Source organism: Portunus trituberculatus, chromosome 50 (genome assembly GCF_017591435.1).
Source record: "Portunus trituberculatus isolate SZX2019 chromosome 50, ASM1759143v1, whole genome shotgun sequence".
Classification (NCBI taxonomy): Eukaryota; Metazoa; Arthropoda; class Malacostraca; order Decapoda; family Portunidae; genus Portunus; species Portunus trituberculatus.
In genome coordinates, this window is record NC_059304.1 from 13506393 (window position 1) to 13531392 (window position 25000).

Below are 25000 nucleotides of genomic sequence, written 5' to 3' on the forward strand. Positions count from 1 at the left end.
GTGAGTGTGCTCAATTTTTCAGGTGGATCTTGCACCGACGGAGACGAGAAGTTACAAAATAAACACGAACACTTACACACGAACGGACGGACGGCTGAGAAAAGAGGACGAGGGAATTATAATACAATTTCCACTCACGGAAATCACGTAAATCCCTCAAACCAAAGGAAACGAAATAAAGGAAGCAAATACTCTCAAAAGAAAAAAAAAATCTCACGCAAATCAAACGAAGGAAAGAAAACATAACACTCAGGAAAAAAGAACAAGGAAATCACGCACACCACATCAACAAACAGCAGGAAGAAGACAAAAGGAAAATCAAAGCCGTGACACAGAAAAAAAAAGTGTACAAGAGGATATAAATAATACGTCGATGAGTAATGCGTGAGTGGGAGTTTATGGCTCTCAGAGGAACTACGCCAGCTTCGCGCCTCATACGACGGCAGGTGTGTAAACAGGTGTGAAACAAGTGTGGGTGAGTATGCAGGTCTGTGTGTGCGTAGGTGCGATAGCTGTGCATGGGTCTACTTCCGTATGTGTGTGTGTGTGTGTGTGTGTGTGTGTGTGTGTGTGAGAGAGAGAGCGGCGCGCTTGACACACTCTCTTCCAGGTGGTTGGCGCTGGTGAAAACATTCGATAAAGCGAACCACCAGAAGACAATTAACGGCTGGGCGAGAGGAAGGGACGCTCACCAGACGCAGCCACCACCACCACCACCATCACTACTACCATCACCACTTCGCAGATAACAAATGAGACAAGAATATTAATAAACCGAAAAAAAGGTGTTAAGTGAGATAAACCGTAATAAATCATGATGACAAAAGGAATAAGGACATAGAAAATAACCACACATCAAGCAGAGGTGGAGGAAAGGAAGAAGAGAAACGAAGGAGAACAGACAGTGAGACCGAAATAGTGACTCTAAATTTGGAAGGTACACTGAAATAATAAACGATGACGCGAGTCGCTCAATGGAAGTCAAGTCTGGCAGGCCCGGAGATGTGAGTGAGAGGAAAACATATCGTACTGCCTGCCACCTTAACTCCTTCAGTACTGAAACGCATTTTGTACCACGAGATTTTGGGTGTGATTGGTTGATTTTATTGACATTAGGAAGGGTCTATGGAGGTCAAAAGATTAATGGCCACAGTTTTCACTATTTCATTCACCCCACAAAAGTTTCTCAAGCCTTTATAAAATCACCAAATAGTAAGCAGAATGAAAGTGAAAATGCGTAATGGTACTGAAGGGGGATTAACATGATTGCAATATTAGAGAAGCATTGTACAGTACACACCTATGTTTTCACACCTTCGCATTCACTAGCACACTGGGCCACACCTGCTGCACACCTATTTATCGTTACTATGTCTCTCGTTAACTTATTCAGTACTGGGACACTATTTTAACCATAAGTTTGAGTACGATTAGACCATTTTATTTACATTATAACTGTCTATGGAGGTCAGAACATTACTGGCCAGAGTCTTCACTATCTCAATCCCCATGTGGGTTTCTGAAGCTGTATAAAATAGCCAAACAGTAAGCAGATTAAATAACAGTATGAAAACACGTCGTGGCACTGAAGAGGTTAAGTTTTCTCAGTGCCAAGGTTATTTATTCGGTTAACATTCACCGCTTGTAAGGAGAATTTGTCTGGCGATACAAGAAAGGATGACAAAAAACGAATTAACCAGAATGAATATGAAAACGCGTCCTGGTACTGAAGGGGTTAATTCTTTTCGGTTCCTTCATTCATTAGTGGTTTTGTGGGAAGTGAATGTTGATTATAGTGATTATAGTGACTGTGTTTTACTTAGTAGCCATTTGTGGGTTTGTAAGTTTAGTTTAGTATGTTCAGTTGCATTTTTATGTCCTTGCTTTTTTTTTTTCTTCTTCCGTCTTGTTTTCTGTTTACTGATTACTATTTTTGTGGAATGTGTAAGTCCATTCGTTATTCATTAGTGTTCCATAAATTGTTTTTCTGTATTTTGGTGTTATTTTTTTTTCAGTTGTATATTTATTTTCTCAATGGTTGTACTTCTTCTATCGCTTCTACTCGTAAAAAAATGACGTATCTTACATTGTTATTTTACGAATCTTCTGCAAACCACACAGTTCACTCTATCACTCACGCCTTGACACCTTTTTGTTCCACGTTCATCACCAAAGACATCAAATACAAATGCACGAAGAGAAGTAAGAATGTGCAAAAACCTGTGAATTCCCACACTAAATACTCTCTCTCTCTCTCTCTCTCTCTCCTCATCATCTTTACAACACGCAATCTCCGCCAATCCAATTTTTCTCACTCGCTCTCTCTGTGTCTCCACCGTCCAGCTGCCTCCCATCGCGGCCAGACATTTGAGAGTTGCGGATGAGTTTTGGAGCAAGCAGTATGCGGACAAGAGCCGTGCCGTGCCTTGGTGGTGGTCAAGGAACGCCTCATGCAGACCAGGGATGCAGACTCTCTCCCCAACGGACTGGTCACACAGCTGCTACGTAAGGCCGACCTTAATCAGGATGGCTATCTTAATTTCGAGGAGTTCATGGCCTTTGTAAGTTGTTGTGGTGTTCTTCTCTAATCTGTTGTCTTTTTACTATAATTTCCTTGTATCAAAATGCTTCAATCGTGTTTCTCTATTTAATGTTTCTTTCCTGATACGTTCTCTTTTTCCTATAATTTTCTTGTATCAAAATTCTCGTGTTCCTCTATTTAAATTCTCTTTCCTGATACGTTCTCTTGTTCCCATACCTTCCTTGTATCAAAATTCTTCATTCGTTTTTCTATTTATTCAATGTCTCTTTCCTGATACGTTCTCTTGTTACCATTTCTTCGTTGTATCAAAATCCTAATGTCTCTCTCTATCTATTCAATGTCTCTTTCTCTCCTGATACGTTCTCCTCTTCCAATCCCTTCCCTATTTAAAAGTCCTCGTGTTTTTTTCTATTTATTCAATATCTTTCTCTCCTGATACGTTCTCCTCTTACCATCACTTCCTTATTTCAAAATCCTCGTGGTTTTTCTATCATTTCAATATGTCTCAATTTTCTTCCCACTTTCAAGGCAGAAGCATCGGCAATGGAATCGCGGGCGCGCCTGGCATTCAACCGCGCAGCCTTGAGCGTGGTACCTCGTGGGGAACGCACAGTGGAGAAGAGGAGCTACCTGCAGGAGTACAAGTGCTGCCCGCCCGCACTCTTCATGGTGACGGCGGCGCTGGTGGAGGTGAGGCCAAATTGTCGTGGTGGTGGTGATGATTTTTTGGATGTCGTTTTTCTTTCATTGTTCTTGTGGTTGTGGTTTTGTGATTTCATTTGAGTTTTTCTTCCTTTATTCTCTCTCTCTCTCTCTCTCTCTCTCTCTCTCTCTCTCTCTCAACCATACCACTTGTCCCTCTTTTTTTTTCTTCTTGACACTCACGCCCACTCGCACTCACTCACGCTCACTCACGCTCATTAACGCCCACTCACGTCTTCTCACGCCAGGTCCTCCTCTCGCACACAATTGCCACTCATCACGGATCGTCATTGCCTGCTGCTCTATAGTTTCCGCTTATCAGCGGGACTCATCTCACTGTTGACCGCATTGCAATACTAGTCTTTTCATATCCATACAAATCAGGTGTAAAGAGAGAGAGAGAGAGAGAGAGAGAGAGAGAGAGAGAGAGAGAGAGAGAGAGAGAGAGAGAGAGAGAGAGAGAGAGAGAGAGAGAATGATGACTGATGATGTAGATGTAGATAATGATAGATACACAGTACATCTCACACACACACACACACACACACACACACACACACACACACACACACACACACACACACACACACACACACACTATATTAATCGATCTACTTTCCTTTCCCCTTGCTCATGAAATTCAATAGCGTCCTTCCTGCAATGGCCTTCAATAGAAACTCGTGCAGTGCTTCTCAAAATTTAATCTAACATCACAATATGAATGAGTGAACCAGGAATTGTTTAGGTACATAAGTCTAGTGATCTTCAGAGAGAGAGAGAGAGAGAGAGAGAGAGAGAGAGAGAGAGAGAGAGAGAGAGGATGAATGACAAGTGTGGTAATGAAAGAGAGGAAGTGTAGGGCGCTGACGTAATGGAGACATTCACGCTCTGGTGCTGGTTACCATGAGAGAGAGAGAGAGAGAGAGAGAGAGAGAGAGAGAGAGAGAGAGAGAGAGAGAGAGAGTGCTATATTAACCCCTTAAGTTCCATGACTGGTTTATATATTCATTCTGGTTACTATTTAGCGATTCTATGTAGCTTCGGAAACTTATGTGGGTGATTAACATAGTGTAGACTGTGGCTATTAAATTTCTGACCTCCATAGACCCTTCCTAATGTCAATAAAATCGTCTAATCACACCTGAAATTTATGGTATAAATGCGTCCCAGTACAGGAGGGGTTAACTGAGTATAAATAGCTACCGAGTTAAGATTACTTCCATGCACATCAACTATTTCTTTTCTCTCTTCTTATTAGGGAGCTCAATATTTCTTTTAGGTGTGGTATTTATAAGAATCTCATCATGATTCCTGAAGACAGCTGCACACCTTGACAGCGCCACCAACAGTTTAAATACCCGCTAAATTATAACCTTGAGCATCTGAGTCTTCCACACAGCGTTATGAATGAGACAAAATCATGTCAATTTTGCACCACCATTTGCCTTCATCAGTGTGTGCAAGGAGTGGCCCACGCTTGCCACAAGTGTGTTCCTCTGCCACAATCCCACACACCTTTTCTTCTCTCCTTTTGCCTCCTCATCGTACTCTCTTATCATACTTATATCAGAGAGAGAGAGAGAGAGAGAGAGAGAGAGAGAGAGAGAGAGAGAGAGAGAGAGAGAGAGAGAGAGAGAGAGAGAGTTGTGACATCGAGATCATCAATTAGATAAGAAACTGTCTTGTTATCCAGCCTCTGTCCCGTTCTGTCCTGTCATATCCTGTCCTACCCAGTTATGTCTGCCCCTAAAGCAGTTATCTATGAGTAGTTGTTCTTGCTATTGAGAAAAAATAAGCCAATACCTTTATAGAATTAAACTTGCCTCGCCAAGACTTTTTTCCCAGTAATAGATAAGTTGTAGATAAATGATAATTAATATCTCTCTCTCTGTTAATACTTTGACAGTTTCCATGCTACACTTATCACGTAATATGTAAAATAAAACTAACATAAACTGTATCTCAATCACGCCCTGCTATCTGCTGTCATGAGGTCACCGCCTGTCACTGGGGGAGGGGAGCACGTGCTGTGATGTATTCATCAATAATAGAGCTGTAGTTTTTCCAGGAAGAAAAGCTTGTATTGTTGTTTTTCTGGTATCATTTGTTTCATCGCATAATTTTTGTATGTGACACGACTTGTTAGTTTTCTTGTAATTATTTTTTTCCTGTAATGTTTTTTTATTTCGAAGGATTTTAAAATTTTCAGATCGGTGTCTTCATATTCTACGTGTACGACATGGGGAAGCCTATCACCGCCACTGGCCCGGCGCCGCTCTACAGTGAACTGATCTACAACCCTTACCGGCGATACGAGGCCTGGCGCTACGTCAGCTACGCCCTCATACACTCTGGGTAAGCTGCTCAACGCTAGAATACGTCAGTTACCCCCTATATAACTTTAGTTTTCCTGGTGTTGATTTGTAGAAAACGATAACTTTAAAGGATCACTAAAATAAAATGAAAAACACTCAAAAAAAAAAAAAAAAAAAAAACACACACACACACACACACACACACACACACACAGACAACACTTACCAAGCACTGCCTCCGTCCTTCAGCTACATGCACCTGACGATGAACCTGGTGATGCAGACGGTCCTGGGGCTGCTGCTGGAGTTGGTGCACGGCTGGTGGCGGGTCGGGCTTATCTACATGTCTGGCGTGCTGGCGGGCTCCCTCTCCCAGTCCCTCGCCATGCCCCGGGCCTACCTTGCCGGGGCATCAGGCGGAGTGTATGCCATCGTTTACGCTCACTTGGGGAATCTATTGTTGGTTAGTTCTCCTTCTACTCGTGGTTGATAATGGGATTTTCTTGCTCTCTCTCTTTTTTTTTTTCGTCATTTGTGTCTCTTTCTCTGTCTCCGTTCTTTCTCCTTTTTCCTGTTTCTTTTTTTTTTTTCTTCTTTCTTGTTTCTACTTTTGACAATTTTTCTCTCTATTCGTGAAGATGATTGGGGATATTCTTGCTTTCTCTTTTTTTTTTTTTTTCTCTCTCTCTCCTCCTTATTTGTCTTCCTTTTATTGTCTTTTTCTATTTGACTCTTTTATTTTATCAATCATAACATCACTTTTCACTTTTTCCTATTCATCACTGTCTTATATACACAACACAATTTTCTCGATGTAGCGTGTCCATCTTATTCTTCATACGAGTTAATTTCATCCATCTGCTACCATTCATAGTGTCCTTTCCCTGTAGTGCGCCGTGTCCATCAGCTGACAGTCTCTTTCCCGTTCACCGTGCAGAACTGGTCCGAGATGGAGTTCCGTTGGCTGCAGCTCGTGGTGTGTCTCGGCCTCTCCATCGGGGACGTCTCCATGGCTCTCTGGGACACCTACGGCAGTTCCACGCCCTCCAACGTGCGTTCCTAGAGAGAGAGAGAGAGAGAGAGAGAGAGAGAGAGAGAGAGAGAGAGAGATTTTGTGATTACTTGCATATTCATCGTGATCAATTTATGTACTATTACTGCTACTCCTGCTGCTGCTACTACTACTACTACTACTACTACTACTACTACTACTACTACTAATACTACTACAACAACTACTACTATACTCTCTACGAACGCTGTAGAAAAAAACAACAACAACTAATATATCCACGTAACTTAACACTAATCTCTCTCTCTCTCTCTCTCTCTCTCTCTGGTATTACCCTACAGACTGGGCACCTGGCTCATCTAGGAGGCGCCGTGGCAGGGGTGCTGGTGGGGGTCTACACACTGAGGAACCTGAAGAAGAGGCGGTGGGAGAAGTACTGCTGGTGGGTGGCGCTGGTCCTCTACTTCCTCCTGATCGGCACTGGTATAATCCTCAATGCCACTCTGCCTGATTACTTTCCACAAAGCGAGCGATGAGATATTTTAAGAGGGGGGTTTTGTGTGTGTGTGTGTGTGTGTGTGTGTGTGTGTGTGTGTGTGTGTGTGTGTGTGTGTGTGTGTGTGTGTGTGTGTGTGTGTGTGTGTGTTGTGATACGTAGATAATTTGTACTAAGAGAGAGAAAATATTAGCATAGTTAATAGTTGTGATAAGATTATAATTATAGTACATGCGCACGGACACACACACACACACACACACACACACACACACACACACACACACACACCACAAAAGGATAAACTGAACACCCCAACCACCACCACCGCCACCATCACCACCACCACTACCAACAACAACAACAACACAAAAAAGCACAACAAAAATACACAGATTTGTACAAAAAGAAGAAAAAAAAGAGAGAGAGAGAAAAAAGCAAAGAATCTAATCAGCAAAAAATCATAGTGTAATTACTTAGTCCTGTCTGTGATATCTGTCAGTAGCATAATTACATACACACATACATACATACACATACACACATACTCTCCCATGACAATAATTCTAGAGCCTTTGAGTCTAAACATTATCGTAGTTAAACTGATGAATACTGATTTTCTTTTTCTACTTTCATACATTCGTTCCTGTCTCTTCTCTATGACAAAAAGTATTCCTCGAGTACAAAATATTACTACTGATAGACGGACAGTGTTATACTAGAGACATTAAGGAAGGAATGTAGAGAAGGAAAGGAAGGGAGAGAGCCTCGAATAGATACGGGTGGACGAGGAGGGAAGGCGATAGATGAGAACATTATAGAAAGGGGATAGTTTAAGTAATAGATGAAGGGTTACATGGAAAGACAGGTTGAAGAATTGATATGTAGGTAGATAGATAGATAAATAGATAGATAGATAGATAGATAGGTAGATATGTATGTAGGGAGGTAGGTAGGTAGGTAGGACAGATAGATAGATAGATAGATAGATAGATAGATAGATAGATAAATTGATATAGATAAATAGAATGATGGAGACAAGACGAGACAAAGAGACAGACATTATAGATATACACATAGACCGTCAAATAGAAGGATAGATAGATAGATAGTTAGACGGACAGAGAAAGATAGATAACAGATGGATAACTGACTTAAATACCTGTATAGAATTAGATACGTACATTAGTGACATACTTTAACGCCGTGGTACAGTGGAACCAGACGTGCTTTGGAGTCCGAGGGGCCTCCAAGCGCACGGGTTCGAATCCTGTCCATGGTCCGAGTGTAGGTTGGCTTCCTCACTCGGGGCAACGGTTTCCTAGCGGGTGGGGTTTGAGATAGGAGGTACCCCGCAAAAAAAAGTATCCCCTTTAGCCCCGAAATTCCCGTGAAAAAGCCCACATGGTATAATAAAAAAAAAAAAAAAAAAAAATAAATAAATAAATACATAAACATAACAATAAAATAACTAGATAAGGAACAATAAAGGCCATTATCTAAAAACTGCCTTATTGACATCTCTCTCTCTCTCAATGACCAAATATATTACAATGATAAGACACACATGTACCTACATATACGTATAATATTATCACACCTGACATGTAACCTATTAATTTGTAGTTTAAATTTGCATTGCTGTGTCTCGCTTTCGCTGCAATGTAATCTGATCTTTCTACTTCATGTTCCTGTAGGTGTCGTGATGTACAAAAGCGAAAAACTTTGCATAAAAACTAAATAAAAGAATAAAAAAGAAGAAAAAAGTGTGTGTGTGTGTGTGTGTGTGTTAAGTTGAGGACGAGACCATGTTTAGAGGGCATAACACACAGGCACATGGAAATAAGAAGCAGAGACTAAAAGTAGTAGTAGTAGTAGTAGTAGTAGTAGTAGTAGTAGTAGTGGTGGTGGTGGTAAAAGTACTAGTAGTAGTAGTAATGATAATAATAATAATAATAATAATAGCAATGGTTGTCATGCTGATAGATTACTCACACACAAACTTGAAAATTCAGAAATAAACAGCCTTACACACACACACGCCACATTTACCAAACCTTCATCACACCTCCACACAGCTTACCAATGCTTAAAAATCCTCCATGTCTTACTTGAAACGCTGTTCATTGTTGCCCATCACAAAATGGAAGGGAGAACGAAACTAAACTAAATATTGTCGTCTTCTGACGCCTCGTAAATTTTACATAGAAAACCAAACAGTAAAAGGGGACACTAAGCTAAACAATGTCTTTCACCACAGTTTTGCCACTCCCTCCTCCTCTTCTCTTCTTCCTCCTCCTTCTCCTCCTCCATTTCTTCTATTTCCTTGCTCCTCCTCTTTCTATCTACACAACAAGTAACATAATAACAACAACGATAACGGCAACAATAACGGTAACAATAGAAGCAAGCAATGACAGGCTAGATCCACCGCCGCTCCTCCACTTCACGCCACACACACACTAATTTGTCCACTAACAGAAGGAGGAAAGAGGAAAAAGGGCGTGGGATTTAGTGGAAGCGATGAAGAATTTACCAGTATAACAAGTCAAAGAAAGTCTCCTCTCTCTCTCTCTCTCTCTCTCTCTCTCTCTCTCTCTCTCTCTCTCTCTGTGTGTGTGTGTGTGTGTGTGTGTGTGTGTGTGTGTGTGTGTGTGTTCATCACCCTTTCTAATAACATATTAAATTGTAGAAAGATTCCAATATTGTTTACTACTATTATCACTACTACTACTACTACTACTACTACTACTACTACTACTACTACTACTACTACTACTGCTACTAGAACAAGCCACTGAACTCTAGGAAGTCTTTCATGTTATTCTGACTCGCATTACAGCAGTCTTTTATATACCTCCAGTATGAAAGAAAAAAAGGAGAAAAAAAAAAACAGGTAATTGAATAGAACTCTTGAAGCAAGCTAAAGGTCAAACGAATTCTAACTCCGTCCCGTATCCACGAATAGAAGGGAACTCCTATTTTTATCCCGAGAATAATTGATTACCGGGGTTATGAACCACGATCATGGGAGAAAAAAGAGGAAGAAAAAAAAAGTCCAGAAGCAACAACAGCAGCAGCAGCAGCAGCAGCAGCAACAACAACAACAACAACAACAACAACAACAACAACAACAACAACAACAACAACAACAACAACAACAACAACAACAACTACAACTACTACTACTCTTGGTATTCAATGGAGGTGACTACTGGCAAAGATTAAGAAGACAATGTCTTTAATTAAATAAAACACTTAAACTACTACTCATGAAACAGAGAAAAACAAAGTAGAGTCAAAGATTAAGAGGAGACTGTTTTAAGTTAAATGGAACACTTGAACTAGTACTAATAAAAAAGAGAAAATAAAAGAATCAAAGATTAAGAGGACAATGTTTCAGCTGTCTTTTATTTGCTGAAGTTTCACATGCAATGCAAGGAACAATATTAATTACAATCTTTACTTATAAGCTGTATTTATCATTTCACAAGTTTTTTTATGTAATCTTCCTTTAAAACTACGCAGGAAAGTGTCATCATTTATATATGTAGATACAAAAACAGAATAAAAGGAAAACAGCAACAATGACATCATGCTTACTGACAGTCTTACATCTGGTACAGTACGTGGATCTCGTCTAACGCTAAGGAGGTTGGTTCATTTCCCTTTCTTACATCCGTGTTTTTCCTTCCAGAGTTCAAGCAACCTTATCCTTTTAACTCCTACAACACCATGACGCGTTTTCATATTCATTCTGCTTACTATTTGGCGATTTTATACATCTTCAAAAAATTGTGTGGGGGTATAAAATAGTAAAGACTCTGGCCATTAATCTTCTGACCTCCATAGACCCTTGCTAATGAAAGTAAACTCGTCTAATCACACCCAAAAACTCATGGTAAAAAATGCGTCCCGGTACTGAAGGGGTTCGTACACTACAGAGCATGTTTAAAGACACCTATACCCATCCAGTCTCGTCGTCCTTATTCTAAACCCAGGCAAGCAGAAAAATCTTCTCCACATCACCCACTGCATGCATCACCAATATATTCTCCATAACACTACGTACAACTACTACATCTCAGCTAAAAAAAAAAAAAGGAAAACAAATACATTCCAAGACAGCTAGACTTTTTACAGCACCTCCCTCTACAGCAGGTACGGTGCTACTACAACACCTCTAGGGTAAACCATTCTACTTTACCTACCTCTGCAAAACACACCTGATTCCCTTTCCACCGTCCTCCGTCAGGTATTCCTAATCCACCACGTTTTCTTTTGTCTTTATCCTACACAAGCTTTGTACCTTCGCAACCTTCTCTTTTTTTTTTCCTCAGCGTTCACTTCTACTTGGGTTTGTCTTCTACCTCCTCCACGGTCGCTGGCAGGAGTGTGTGGTTGGTCTCTGGCAGCAGCAAGGTGAGCAGACCAGCAGTCACTGAGAGGATGCCAAACAGGGTGGAAGGAAGCGCATAATGAACGTCACCCTGCAAAGCAAAAGGAGTAGACGTATGTGAGTTAGATGTCCATATTGAATTTCTAAAGGTAAGGCCAGTATTTTGATACGCTTTGCTCTCTCACCACCACTGCTCTCCAAAGGCTCCACTTGAAGATTTTCGTGTTTTTTAAGAGTATTTTTATGGTTCTGGTGATAGATTGTCAAGATTTCTAGTTTACTAAAAGGAGAAATTGTCTTGAAAAATCCGGCTAGTCGTCTCTGTGGCCTTAGAAAATTGTCGTAGTGAGAAGGGAAGGCGTTTCTGGATACGGGCGTAAATTTGCAAAATGCGTGGGTGATAAAAGGATTGATGATGATGATGGTGATGAAAATAAATATAAGTAAGATTAGCAACAGCATTGCAAAATAAATAGTCATGGGGTCTAATTCTCTCTCTCTCTCTCCTCTCTCTCTCTCTCTCTCTCTCTCTCTCTCTCTGTTTTGGTATCACTTTTTTCCCTCTTTCTATTTTTCTTCCCCTGTTTTCTTTCTCCTCGTCCTACTTCGAGGCGTGCTGAGCTCTAATATCTCTCTCTCTCTCTCTCTCTCTCTCTCTCTCTCTCTCTCTCTCTCTTCCTATTTTGATATCAGCTTCTTTAAGTCTTTCTATTTTTCTTCCTCTCTATTTTCTTTCCCCCTCGTCCTACTCTCTCTCTCTCTCTCTCTCTCTCTCTCTCTCTCTCTCTCTCTCTCTCTCTCTCAATTAACACCATTGAAGGGGACCAGAGCAGCCAAGAACCAACCAGTAGTGTGACGATGTAGGGGGTGATGACACAGCCGATGCGGGCGATCATGGAGCACGTGCCCACCGCCATGTTCCGCACGTTGGTTGGCATCAGCTCCACCACGAACAGGTACTGCAGCTGGAACACCGCCGTCGTGAAGAACTTACCGAGGTTTACCAGAAGAAGTTCACGTAAATCATATCTGCCAGGGGGGAAAACGATAAGGGTTGTAGATAAGGTAAATGTAATGGTGTTAAAAAAAAAGGTCGTTATTATATAGAAGTAAATTTAAAACGCTTCTTATTTGTTTTGTGCTGTATCAGAGTATAGTCATAATGAAATCACTTATATTTAAACTCTGGTATATTCTGGTAAACTCTAGAATTCCCTGCCTGTCTCTACTTCCATCTTCCTACGACTTAACTTCTTTTAAGAGGGAGGTTTCAAGACATTAATTCCAGACTTTTGGATAATTCTATTGTTCTTTAAGGGAACTGGCAATCAAGTGGGCCTTTTTTTTTTTTTGTTGCCCTTCCGCTCAAAAAAAATATGAAAGGATATGGGGTTAGAAGATAAACTACTGTATTTGTATAGGTTTTGGGAGAGAAGAGTCTAGTTTATGAATGCTGACGAAAGGAAGGTTACAAGAGATAAGGATAAGCATAGTGTATGTACGTATGTATGTACATCTGGCCTTGATACCAGACAGTATAATGAATGAGCTAGTTGTCTCCTTCCACTCCTCTTACACTGCCTCTTCTCTTCTCTTTCACCAGGGTTTATTTTCCTTTCCCCTCTTGTTCCCTTTCCTGTTTTAGCATCACTTTCTTCTCATCTTTCTATTTTTCGTCTCCTCTTTTTCTTTCCTCCTTGTCCTACTTTGTGTCTCCTCTTTCCACTCCTCCTCTTACACCGCCTCCTCTTCTCTTCTCTTTCACCAGCAATTGTTCTCCTTTCATCCTCTTGTTTCTTTCCCTATTTTGGTATCACTTTCTTCTCCTCTTTCTATTTTTCTTCCCCTGTGTTTTCCTTCCTCCTCGTCCTACTTCGAGGCGTGCTGGAGAGGAGAGCAGGCAGGACCAGTGCGGCACTAAGAACCTACTCACTCTTGCATCTATTCGCACCTCACCTCACACGCTCATTCTCTGCTCTTGTACCGCCCTGATATAGCGGCAATTCGGCGGAAACAATCTGCGCTTACGTGATGCTTTACCGTTCTGTTAAGTCCACTCGTTCATGGTTTTATGTCCTACAGACTTTGTCTCCAAAATAACCAGCCAAGTCCCTGAAGAGCTCATGGTGCTGTGCGATTCACTGAGAACGAACGTTGACTCGTGACTTTTTTTTTTTTTTTTTTTTTATAAGGAAAAACAGGCCAAGCGCAACAAAAAAATAATAAAAAGGCCCCCTTAATTGCCAGTCTCCTTGCAGGTCAAAGGTCAGCCAAAATAAATGGTCATATGTCTTGAAACCTCCCCTAGAAAGAAGTCAAGTCGTAAGAAGATGGAAATACAGAAGCAGGCAGGGAGTTCCAGAGTTTACCAGAGAAAGGTATGAATGATTGAGCTGGTTAACTACACACTGGTACTGGTGAAACTACACACCTGATAACTACACACTTTTTGAAACTATGGACTTTTCAAAACTACATATTTTCAACCTTTACGACTAAAACTACCGATCTTAACTTGCTCTCTAAATAAACAAGATGAAATAAAATAGAATCATATAAGACAACATAAGAACATAAGAAAGAGGGAGTCTGCAAGAAGCTGTCAGATCTACACGAAGCAGTCCCTGTATGAGCAAAGCTACCTAATACCATCTATCATCCCTGTCCATAAATTTATCTAATCTTCCTTTAAAGCTCCCTTTCGACTCTGCACTAACAACATGACCACTGAGTCCGTTCCAATCATCAACTCGGCTCCAGTAAACCAGCCAGCCAGACAAACATCATGCAACTCAACGAATCCCTCACTTGCACATCACTCTGTCTCTCAAGTCTACACCGTCACCCTTTCCCTTTCCCCCGCCTTACCTCTGGGTACGGCCAGGATCACCAGCAGGCACGTCCCGCAGGCCAAAAAGAGCCCTATCATGGTAGGACGCCGGCCGAACCTGAAGGAAAGAGGTGTTAGGAAAGACATGACAGCATTACCAGGGGTGTTATGTGAGTGGTGGTCGCCTTTCTGCTGCTTCTCCTCCTCTTAATCTTATTCCTCCTTTTATGTGTCCTTCTCCATCTTTCCCTCATTTTCGTCCATTCAGTTTATTCCTGACTGAAGAAGAGATGAGGAGGAGAAAGAGAAGGAGGAAAAGGAAGAGGAGGAGGAAGGAGGAGAAATTACTTAGACTATATAAAAAAAGTGGTAAGTAAAATTTAAGTGAAAAAAAAACAATGAGGATAAAAAGAAAAGACAACACCTTATAAATTTAACCTTAAGAAAAAAATATTTCATCACATCTCAAAAAAAAGATAAACTAATAAAAAGAACAAAATAAACAAGTGAAAAAAAAACAATAAATAATAAAAAAAAATAAACAAGAATATAAAATACACAAAGGAAAACAAAGGAAAGAAAAAAAAGGATGTGAACACTTAAAAAAAAAAAACACCTTACTTATCGAGAGGGTAGACGAAGAGAATGGCGGAAGGCAGCTCAACCACGCCGGAGGAGAAGATCATAAGGAAAGGATCGGCCTTGATGTTAGCGCCGGAGAAGATGAGGCCGTAGTACACACTGGCGGCCACGAACCACAGGAAGAAGGAGATGAGGCAGCGGCGACGCATGATGGGAGTCCGAACCAGCGTCACCTGATCATTTATGGTGGAGGTGACCGCCTTTAGGATTCTAGACACACGAGATCCTTTCCCTCCGGTGCCTCCTGCCTTCGCTTCCTCCGCCTTCTGCTGGGATAAGACCAAGGTTATTGTGAATTTATTGTAGCGAAAATTTTGTGCCAGGGTATACAAGGGGAATAAAGACTATTCTTAAATTGTACTGTCGCTGTCAGACACACACACACACACACACACACACACACACACACACACACACACACACACTATCTCTCTCTCTCTCTCTCTCTCTCTCTCTCTCTCTCTCTCTCTCTCTCTCTCTCTCTCTCTCTCTCTCTCTCTCTCTCTCTCTCGTCATTATTGTGGTTACACTTATCATTGTTATCATTGACCTATTTGTCTATTTTTATTATTTTTATCATTGATCTATTTGTCTATTATTATTATCATTATTATTATTAGTAGTAGTAGTATTATTATTATCATTATTATTATCGCCATCTCAGTCATAGGCATCACCACAGCAATCTATGGAAGGACACCAAGAGAGAATCACGGAGTTCATTCACACCCAAGGCAGTCACGGCAATGAAAAACTGAGAAAAAGAAATGAAAATATAAATCTAAAAAAAAAAAAAAAAATATGCCACACTACATAATGAAGGGTGAGACGCTCCCAAGTTTTCTTATCACCTCTGAAAGAATGGGAAGGAAAAAAAAAGAGCTTTTGAAGTTGAGTTTTCTCGAACTTTTCCTTTATAACTTTATGCGAGTAAATAAAATTCGCATGAGGTGACTGACATAAAGGAAAAGAACAACAAGGTAGGTGAATGATACAAAGAGAGAAATAAAGAGAGATACAGAGTGTGATAAGGAGTCAGATACAGAATGGGATAAAGAGTGAGATAAAGAGATACAGAGTGAGATACATAGTGAGATAAAGAGTGAGATACAGAGTAAGAATATAAAGTGATATACAATGACATAAAAAAAGTGAGATACAGAGTGACAAAGAGTGAGATACAGAGTGAGCCAAAGAGTGACATAAAAAGTGAGATACAGAGTGAGATAAAGAGTGACAAAGAGTGCAACAGGTTATGTGTACAAGTGACCATACGTTACCCTTCTTTTTTTTCTGTCAGAGAACGAAGCATAAGCAAAATTGGAAAGAGAAAAGAGAGAGAAAAAGGTTTAAGTGAGCATCAGGCAGAGAAGAAGAGTGAAAAGAACCTCAACATGATTTCCCTTTCAGCCTTTCGGAAAATAAAAAAAAAAACTGGAATGAAAATGAAAACCAGCGCAGGAGTACGAAGAGATACGAAAAAAAAGAACAAAAAAAGTGGCGAAAATCTTGGAAAATGTTGAGGAGGAATAGTAATAATAATAATAGTAGTAGTAGTAGTAGTAGTAGTAGTAGTAGTAGCAGCAGCAGCAGCAGCAGCAGCAGTAGTAGTAGTAGTAGTAGTAGTAGTAGTAGGAGGAGGAGGAGGAGGAGGAGGAGGAGGAGGAGGAGGAGGAGGAGGAGGAGGAGGAGGAGGAGGAGGAGGAGGAAGAGGAAGAGGAAGAGGAAAGGAAGAGGAAGAGGAAGAGGAAGAGGAAGAGGAAGAGGAAGAGTAGGAATAGAAGTAGGAGTAGGAGTAAGAAAAAGAGGAGGAGGAGGAGAAATTAGACTATAAAAAGTTATATATAAGTAAAAATTTTAGTGAAAAAAGAAGGAGGGTGGGTGGAGGCGGGGTGGTCCACAGGCCGTTCCGTGAAAGAGAGGAGCGAGCACACCACTCATAAAAGACACAGAAGGAAGACGCTGAAGTAGGACAGAACTAAAGTTGTATATGAAAAGTCCAGACACCAAGGGAAAAAAATGAAAAATAAAAGCTGGACTCTTATTGCACTTTATATTTATATAAATGCCGGGACAAGCAATAGTTCGTGCGCTGAAAATGACACGTGGAGGAACACTGCTAAACAATATTCGTGTAAAGAAATGCAGGTGAAGAAAAATATACAGGCATAGTTCAAAAAATATGTATAAAAACAACATTAAAGTAAATAAGAATAAAAGGAATATAGAAAATAAGACTCATACAGAGACAAACGAGATTTCACGAGATTTCACGTAAAGGCATTTTGTCGTAAAAGGACTGTGGAGAGTACGACAAAAAGAAAAAAAGAACCAAATAGAAAGAAAAATCAAGCAGACTAATGAAAGACTTCAACGAGGAATGCAACTGAGAGGATTTGATGTACAGAAAAGAGAAAAAGAAAAGGTACTCTGTACAAACAAAACAAAAACACACTCTCTCTCTCTCTCTCTCTCTCTCTCTCTCTCTCTCTCTCTCTCTCTCTCTCTCTCTCTCTCTCTCTCTCTCTCTCTCTCTCTCTCTCTCTCATAACCACGAAAAGAAGCCATTTCAACACTCTCGCTCATATGACTCATAAAATTCCCTACTGAAACTTCAAAGCTTCCTCGAGAACTACCTCTAAAGAACTCACCGAATCGTGCACTCTTGATATAAGCTTAAGGACTTCCGCATCTGGGGGCAGCGTCCTTCCGTTAGTCCTTGCTATCTCCTTCAGGATCTTGAGAGCCTCTTGGTGGCGTCTTTGCGAGACTAACCAGCGGGGTGATTCCGGTAACAGCCTGCGAGAGATGAAAGAAAGAGCTCAGGAGAAGATGATGTAGAAAGGAATGAGGCGAATTATGTGGGAAGGAGGAAGAAGAGAGGCGAGGAGGGAAGGGTAGGGTTTTAAAATATGTGCATGTTTATGGAGTGAGTTAGAGATGAAAGAATATGAGGAGGAAAAACACGAGGAGAGGAGTGATGCAGGAGATGAATATAATATCAAAAGTGTAGGCTTTTTGAGAGGACAGAGAAGAAATAAAGAGTAGGAAAAGGAGGAGGAACTACATTATGTGTACATTTTGGGGTAAAGGAGAGAGCAACAAACACAGAAGAGAGAGAGAGAGAGAGAGAGAGAGAGAGAGAGAGAGAGAGAGAGAGAGAGAGAGAGAGAGAGAGAGAGAGAGAGAGAGAGAGAGAGAGAGAGAGAGAGAGGAAAGAGGAGAGAAGTTAATCTTAAATATGAGGGTGGAAAAGTTAATAGCGAAAAAGAGAAAGAAAAGAGAAAAAAGAATGAAAAATAAGAAGGAAAAGTTGGAAGAGATTATTAATAGCAGTGGCTGAGGAAGAGAAATGATAAGAAATGAAAGGAAGGATAGAGATGAAGAAGAAAAGGGAGAGATGGAGAGAAGAAAAAAAAAAAAAAAAACTGAATAATGGGCAGAAGGGAGGAGTATAGCAGACGTGGAGAAGGAAGTAGTGAAGCAAGTTCCGGAGGAGAAAAGACGGTGATAGGAGAAAATCAATGCATGGGAAATGAGAGCAGATGAAGAAAGAGGACACACAAGAGGAGAAGAGTGACAAGAGGGGAAAGCAAATGGAAATCAAAGAGCTTAAGTGTGAAAAGAAAAAGAAAAATGCTTATTTCTTTCCAATATGCATGAAGGATCAGTCGTTGTTACCCCTATTAAAATAAACAAAGCAGATATATGAAGAGGACACTCAAGAGGAGAAAAGTGAGAAAAGGGAAAACAAATGGAAATCATTTAATGGAGAAAAATAAAAAATGCTTATTTCTTTTCAATGTGCATGAAGGATCAGTCGTCGTTACCGCTATTAAAAGAAAACAACCAGGTAAAATATAGAACAGAGGGAAACAAAGAGATGACAAAGGTCACAAAAAACTAAGGAAATGAACAACGTGGAGGAGAAATACAACGATGGAATAAAAGGGAAAAAAATGAAACCAGGGAGAAAAATGAAGTATAACAGTGCAAGTGTCCTCGTTGTGCAAAAGAAAAAAAAATCTGATGCTATAATCCTTTTTTTTCTTTTTATGAGGCAAAGTGTTGGAGGTTTTCTTTTTCTTTTTCTTTTCCTAAACCCACTTATGAAACAAACTCATAAACAGCCTTTTTGAAATGTGTAATCTTAATTAATAAATGCACATGGAAAAACGTTACCTGTGCTTATTTTTATTTTGTTGTTTAAAGGTTTAATTATATATATTTTTGGGGCAATTCTCATAATCATTTCTATTTTACACACACACACACACACACACACACACACACACACACACACACACACACACACACACACACACACACCCACACACACACCGCGTAGTGTAGTGGTTAGCACGCTCGACTCACAATCGAGAGGGCCGGGTTCGAGTCCCGGCGCGGCGAAGCAAATGGGCAAGCTTCTTAATGTGAGGCCCCTGTTCACCTAGCAGTAAATAGGTACGGGATGTAACTCGAGGGGTTGTGGCCTCGCTTTCCCGGTGTGTGGAGTGTGTTGTGGTCTCAGTCCTACCCGAAGATCGGTTTATGAGCTCTGAGCTTGTTCCGTAATGGGGAAGACTGGATGGGTGACCAGCAGGCGACCGTGGTGAATTACACACACACACACACACACACACACACACACACACACTCTCTCTCACTCTCTTACACCCCATGAAGTAGACGCGGAAAGACGTTGAATAGGTCACTATCATAGGAACCGACCCTTCATTGTTACTCCCTTTTATGTAACGGCCACACACACACACACACACACACACACACACACACACACACACACACACACACACACACACTCCTCCCCCTCTCTCTCTCTCTCTCTCTCTCTCTCTCTCTCTCTCTCTCTCTCACCAGTAGTAGGACATGAGCACGGCTGATAGCATTCCGATGGTAAACTCAAGCTTCCTCCAGCTGCGTATGAGGTAAGCCAGGCCCGGCAGTAGAGTGATGCCCATACCGAAGAAGGCAGCGTAGACCATCCCTGTCATGGTGCGGGCTTCGGGCTTCACCACCTCCATCACTACGCCAGGCAGGGCACAAAGAGGGAACATCGGCCAAGGGCAAAAAAAAAAAATAATAAATAAATAAATAAATAAATAAAAAAAAAATAAATAAATAAAAATAAATAAATAAATAAAAAATAATAATAAAAAAATAAAGACAGAAAAAGGTCCACTGAGATTCTGGTCCGTAAAAATGTTACATAGAAATACATTCGGAAGGAGACTCTAAAGATGGTATAGGAGCCTTTTATTTTGGGGGGAGGGCAGCGGTCGATTCTAAATTTTGTATGAAGAATGTACGTACATATGTGTAGTGAGATGCATGTCGTTTAGTGAGAGAGAGAGAGAGAGAGAGAGAGAGAGAGAGAGAGAGAGAGAGAGAGAGAGAGAGAGAGAGAGAGAGAGAGAGAGAGAGAGAGAGAGAGAGAGAGAGAGAGAGAGAGTTGTCTTTAATGAATGGTGTTTCTATTCTACTGACCACTATTACAATTTCCACACACACTCAATACGTGAATACAAAGAAAAAAAAGAAGAGAAGAATGAAAAAAAATAATACTGACGTCCTGGTTCTTAACTCCTTCAGTACTGGTACGCATTTTTACCATGAGTTTTGGGTATGATTAGACGATCTTATTTACATTAGGATGGGTCTATGGACGTCGGAAGATTAAAAGCTATAATTTTCACTATTTTAATCCCCACATAAGTTTCTAAAGCTGTATAAAATCACCAAACAGTAAGCAGAATGAATAGGAAACACGTCACAGCACTGAGGGGGTTAAAGAGAGAAAATCAGAAGCCAGTATTGTACCTAGTGGAGGGTCACGTGGCTTGGCAGCTGAAATTTGGCAACCTGAGCCACACACACACACTTCACTTTCCTGGCAACAGAACAGCAAAGGCACGAACACTGAAGGGGAGGAGGTAGTGAGGCAACGCTCCCCTTGAGGCGGCTCGCACACCAACGCAACTGGTTGCTTGAAACCAGTTGCATGCAACGTGAAACTTAAGTTGCATGTAACCATTCAATGCAAATACAAAGAAACGCGCACACTGAGTTGCATGAAACTATAGTTGCATGGAACTACGCAACTGCAGTCTCATGCAACTTGCCAAAATGGTTGCATGCGATCCAGTTGTGTGTGATCTTTGGTAGAAGACGGTCTGTCACTCGCTGTGCTATCTGTCACTTGTCGTGTCATCTGTCTGTCCATTTCAGATACCTTTATATGAGGGCCGACTAGTTCCAGGAGTTGTTGAAAGGCAGGTTCACTCATTCTGGAGAAATTTTGAAGTTTCTCAGGGTCTCCATCGAATTCTTTGGCCAGTTGGTAACAAGTATGCTTTTTATCTGCTAAGAGAGGATGGATCCAGTACTTTCTTTTCTTTTTCTTATTTTTAAGCCACCACCAAAGAACACATACATCTTCGTCGTCTGACATTTCGCATGCAACTAATAAATGAATAGTTGCTTTGGTGTGCGGCTAAGCATGCAACTGGTTGCATGCAATTTATCATACGCAACTGGTTTCAAGCAACCAGTTGCGTTGGTGTGCGAGCCGCCTGACGCACACTTCTTGCCTTCACTGTTTGTTACTTTGCATCACCTAATCTTAGTACAATACTGAGACGCATTTTTATCTTGATTTTTTGGGTATGATTGGATGATATTATTTGCATTATGAAAGGTCTATGGAGGTCAGAAGATTATAACCAGAGTCTTCACTTTTCTAATTCCAACATGTGTTTCTAAAGCTGTATAAAATCATCAAATAGTAAGCAGAACGAATATGTAAATGCGTTCTGGTACTGAAGAGATTAATTTAAAGAATACTTAGGTGACAGTATTTTGATTTATATTTGTAAAAGTATGTTTCTTTATTTGGACCAATAGGAATTATGTAACGTTGACTTTACTGAAAACGCACATTTTTGCTCCATAAAACTAACTAAAGTAACTAATTAACTCGTGTTTATCAGTACACTCTAATGCCTCTCCTTTTGCCACGGTGCCTTGGAATCCAACTGACCTTATATCTATCCAAATCATCGATCCTTCCTTCTCTACTTCCTATCTTTCTTCTTTGTTTCAGTCACCCACTCAAACTGTCATTTCTTCGTTCTTCTCTTCCCACATTCTTTCCTTCTTTAAGTCAGACACTTGCTCCTTCTTTCTTTCCTTCTTTATCTTTCTTCCTTATTTCATTCGGTCAAACAGATATTTCTTCCCTTTTTCCTCTTTTTTTAATCTAAAACTACTCTCCTTCATTCAGTCAGTCATTTTCTCTATATTTCAACCTTTTTTTTCAGTCAGTCTGCCAGTCCTTCCCTACTTCCTTCCCTCCACCAGCCAGTCAATCACTCAGTCGCTTAGTCAATCAATCAGTTCCCTTATAACATCCTGCTAACTACATCCTTCCGTCTCTCTCTCTCTCTCTCTCTCTCTCTCTCTCTCTCTCTCTCTCTCTCTCTCTCTCTCTCTGTTCATGTCCTCCTCCCTCGGCCTTCCTTTCATCCTCCCTCCCAGCATATATTTGCCTCAATGAACACATTCCGAGTTTAGGCCTCACTTCACTGTCTCATTTCTCATCCCATTGGTCCTTCAGAGGCTTACATTTAACTCTACCTTATGAACCAATTTCCCAGACTGGATGATTGCTTCTTTGTTCCTCATGTGCCACAATCTACATCCCCACTAAACCTTGTTAACGCCGCTCCGTAACACTGTGTACCTCGCCTTGTGATTCAGTTAGCCTTCCAAGTTATGAGAGTAGTTTTGTTACGTTATACTTGCGCTGAGAGAGATAAAAAAAAAAAAGAGACAAAAGGAAAAGAAATATTGTTGTATGATTTATATTTTATCCTCTTTGTCTGCTGGTGTTCTTTCTGGAGGCTGTTTTCTTTTGTTATGCTCTCCCCCGCCTCCTTTCTTTCTCTCTCTCTCTCTCTCTCTCTCTCTCTCTCTCTCTCTCTCTCTCTCTCTCTCTCAAAAGACGACCAATCCAGAGTTACGTGTCTAGGAACTCATAACAAGACAATTTATTTTCATGCCATTGTGACGCGGCTTATTAGAAAGAGAGGGGCGGTGGGCTAAGACATGGGCAGTGACAATTATCTAGCTACGATGGGGAGCACGGTAGGCCTGGCGTGTTTCATGTGGTGCTAATGTGGCTAATGATGTGTAATGAGCCTCGTTTCTTCCCTTTTAAGCCTTGTTTTGCCTCAACTTACTCCTTCGTTCTTGGCTTTACTACATCATTCTCAAAGCCAATGGCCGCCACACTACTTCAAGAATTCCTTCCTTAATTTCTGACGCCACTCCCTTCCTTCACGCTGCTTAATATCAACTTCCCGACTTTCTCTTCAATTTTTTTCTTGGTTTTACTACGTCATTCTCAAAGCCAATGGCAGCCACACTACCTCAACATCGTCTTCCTTAATTCCTGACGCCACTCCCTTCCTTCACACTCCTTACCCTCAATTTCCCGACGCTTCTCTTTAATTCTTCTCTTCTTACACATAATCACACGTTTTACCAATGCTTTAAACCCCATCCTTGCTTTTTTTTCCTATTTTTCTTTCGTTTCATGTTAACTACATGGTTGAGATTCGTAGTTTTCTCACGTGTTTATTAAATTGGTCATACGCTTTCCCTCCCACATTTACATGTACGTCAGAGTTTGAAGACGCGGCTGCAGCTCTGCCCCAGTGAACAAGCTGCGAGTTGTCAGGACTTCTGGGAATTACAGGACATCATTGGGATTCAAGGCACCGCGGGTCACTAATGGCAAGCGAGCTAAGGGCGACCAACATGCAAAGGTTCCGTAAAGTAGATACACACCCAAACTGCGCCCACTGAGGTTAGGGTTGACTGCTGCTCTCTCTCTCTCTCTCTCTCTCTCTCTCTCTCTCTCTCTCTCTCTCTCTCTCTCTCTCTGTTATTCTCAAGGCATTTGTAGCTAATTATTTGTGTTTCGCTGTACTTAACGTAACCAAACCTAACCTTAACATAACTTAACCTTAAGCAACTTATAGTAACGTATCCTAACCTGACCCAGACTAAAATAACCTAAAGTAACTTACACTAACCTAGCCTTTAGTAAGCTAACCTAACCTAAAGTAACTTAACGAAGCATGACGTAAGACAGCAAAACAAATCTAACCTAAATTAACCTCTTTTGTGCTATAATGCGCTTTCATATTTATTCTGCTTATTATTTGGTGATTTTATACAGCTTCACAAACTTACGTGGGGATTAAAATAGTGAAGATTTTTGCTATTAATCTTTCGACCTCCAGAGACCCTTCCTAATGTAAATAAAATCATCTAATCATATCCACTCACCCAGGACGAAGCTGATCACCATGAGTCCAGCACAGAGCACGGCGATGATGAAACGCAGAGCCAGGAACTGAATGTAAGTCTCGACGAAAGCCGCGCTGATGCCCACCACAGCTACCGCCCCGGCGCACATCACACACATGGTCCTGCGCCCGAACCTGTCAGCAACAAAACAAGGGAGATAGAGAATAACGTCACTTTAATCTGTTTCCCTTCCAGCAAATACAATTTACCTTCACGTTCAATTCCACAAGATGAAGAAGGAAGAATGAGTGATAAGACAGTTGGTAAAAAAAAAAAAAGGAACACAGAGGAATGAAAAGGACATACATTTAGCAACAGGACTGATGATCTCAAAGGAATAAAAGGTACATATACACAACAACAGGACTGGTGATCTATGAGAGGCTGTTAGTGAGGATGAGTGAGGAGGTGAGTGAGTGAGTTTGGTGACACAGGTAAGGAGTTCCTCACCTGTCTGAGAGCTGGCCCATGATGAGGGAGCCCACGAGGAGGCCGCTCATGTAGGACGCCTGCACGGTGGCCATCATCCAGCGGCGGTCACACACCAACGAGAACTGTGCAGAAGGAGGAGGAGGAGGAGGAGGAGGAGGAGGAGGAGGAGGAGGAGGAGGAGGAGGAGGAGGAGGAAAGGAGGAGAGGGAGAAAAATAGGAATATGGATAAAAAT

The 25000-nt window shown here is 41.1% G+C and overlaps 3 protein-coding genes across 4 annotated transcripts in view; 1 reads left to right on the forward strand and 2 right to left on the reverse strand.

The window, feature by feature from the left end:
- Window positions 1-5924, reverse strand: part of LOC123499664 (vicilin-like seed storage protein At2g18540) — a 17815-nt gene extending 11891 nt beyond the window's left edge. The window contains exon 1 of one of the 2 annotated variants that reach the window (XM_045248021.1): window positions 5786-5924. The gene's annotated coding sequence lies outside the window, so the exon portion shown is untranslated. The remainder of the gene's footprint in view (window positions 1-5785) is intronic. The other variant, XM_045248022.1, reaches the window with a different exon arrangement.
- On the forward strand, window positions 381-7363 carry LOC123499889 (rhomboid-related protein 2-like). The gene is given in 8 exon segments (XM_045248423.1): window positions 381-458; window positions 2344-2425; window positions 2428-2561; window positions 3071-3232; window positions 5454-5599; window positions 5809-6022; window positions 6497-6610; window positions 6913-7363. Coding segments are annotated over 8 exon segments (1125 nt in total). The 3' UTR covers window positions 7108-7363.
- Window positions 7364-10450: 3087 nt separating this feature from the next.
- The window catches only part of LOC123499663 (organic cation transporter protein-like), a 33484-nt gene continuing 18934 nt past the window's right edge, over window positions 10451-25000 (reverse strand). Inside the window, 9 exon segments of the mRNA XM_045248020.1 lie at window positions 10451-11557; window positions 12312-12472; window positions 12475-12495; window positions 14335-14414; window positions 14918-15207; window positions 17590-17737; window positions 19817-19985; window positions 24314-24468; window positions 24785-24888. Coding sequence (XP_045103955.1) covers window positions 11417-11557; window positions 12312-12472; window positions 12475-12495; window positions 14335-14414; window positions 14918-15207; window positions 17590-17737; window positions 19817-19985; window positions 24314-24468; window positions 24785-24888 — 1269 coding nt within the window. The 3' untranslated portion in view covers window positions 10451-11416.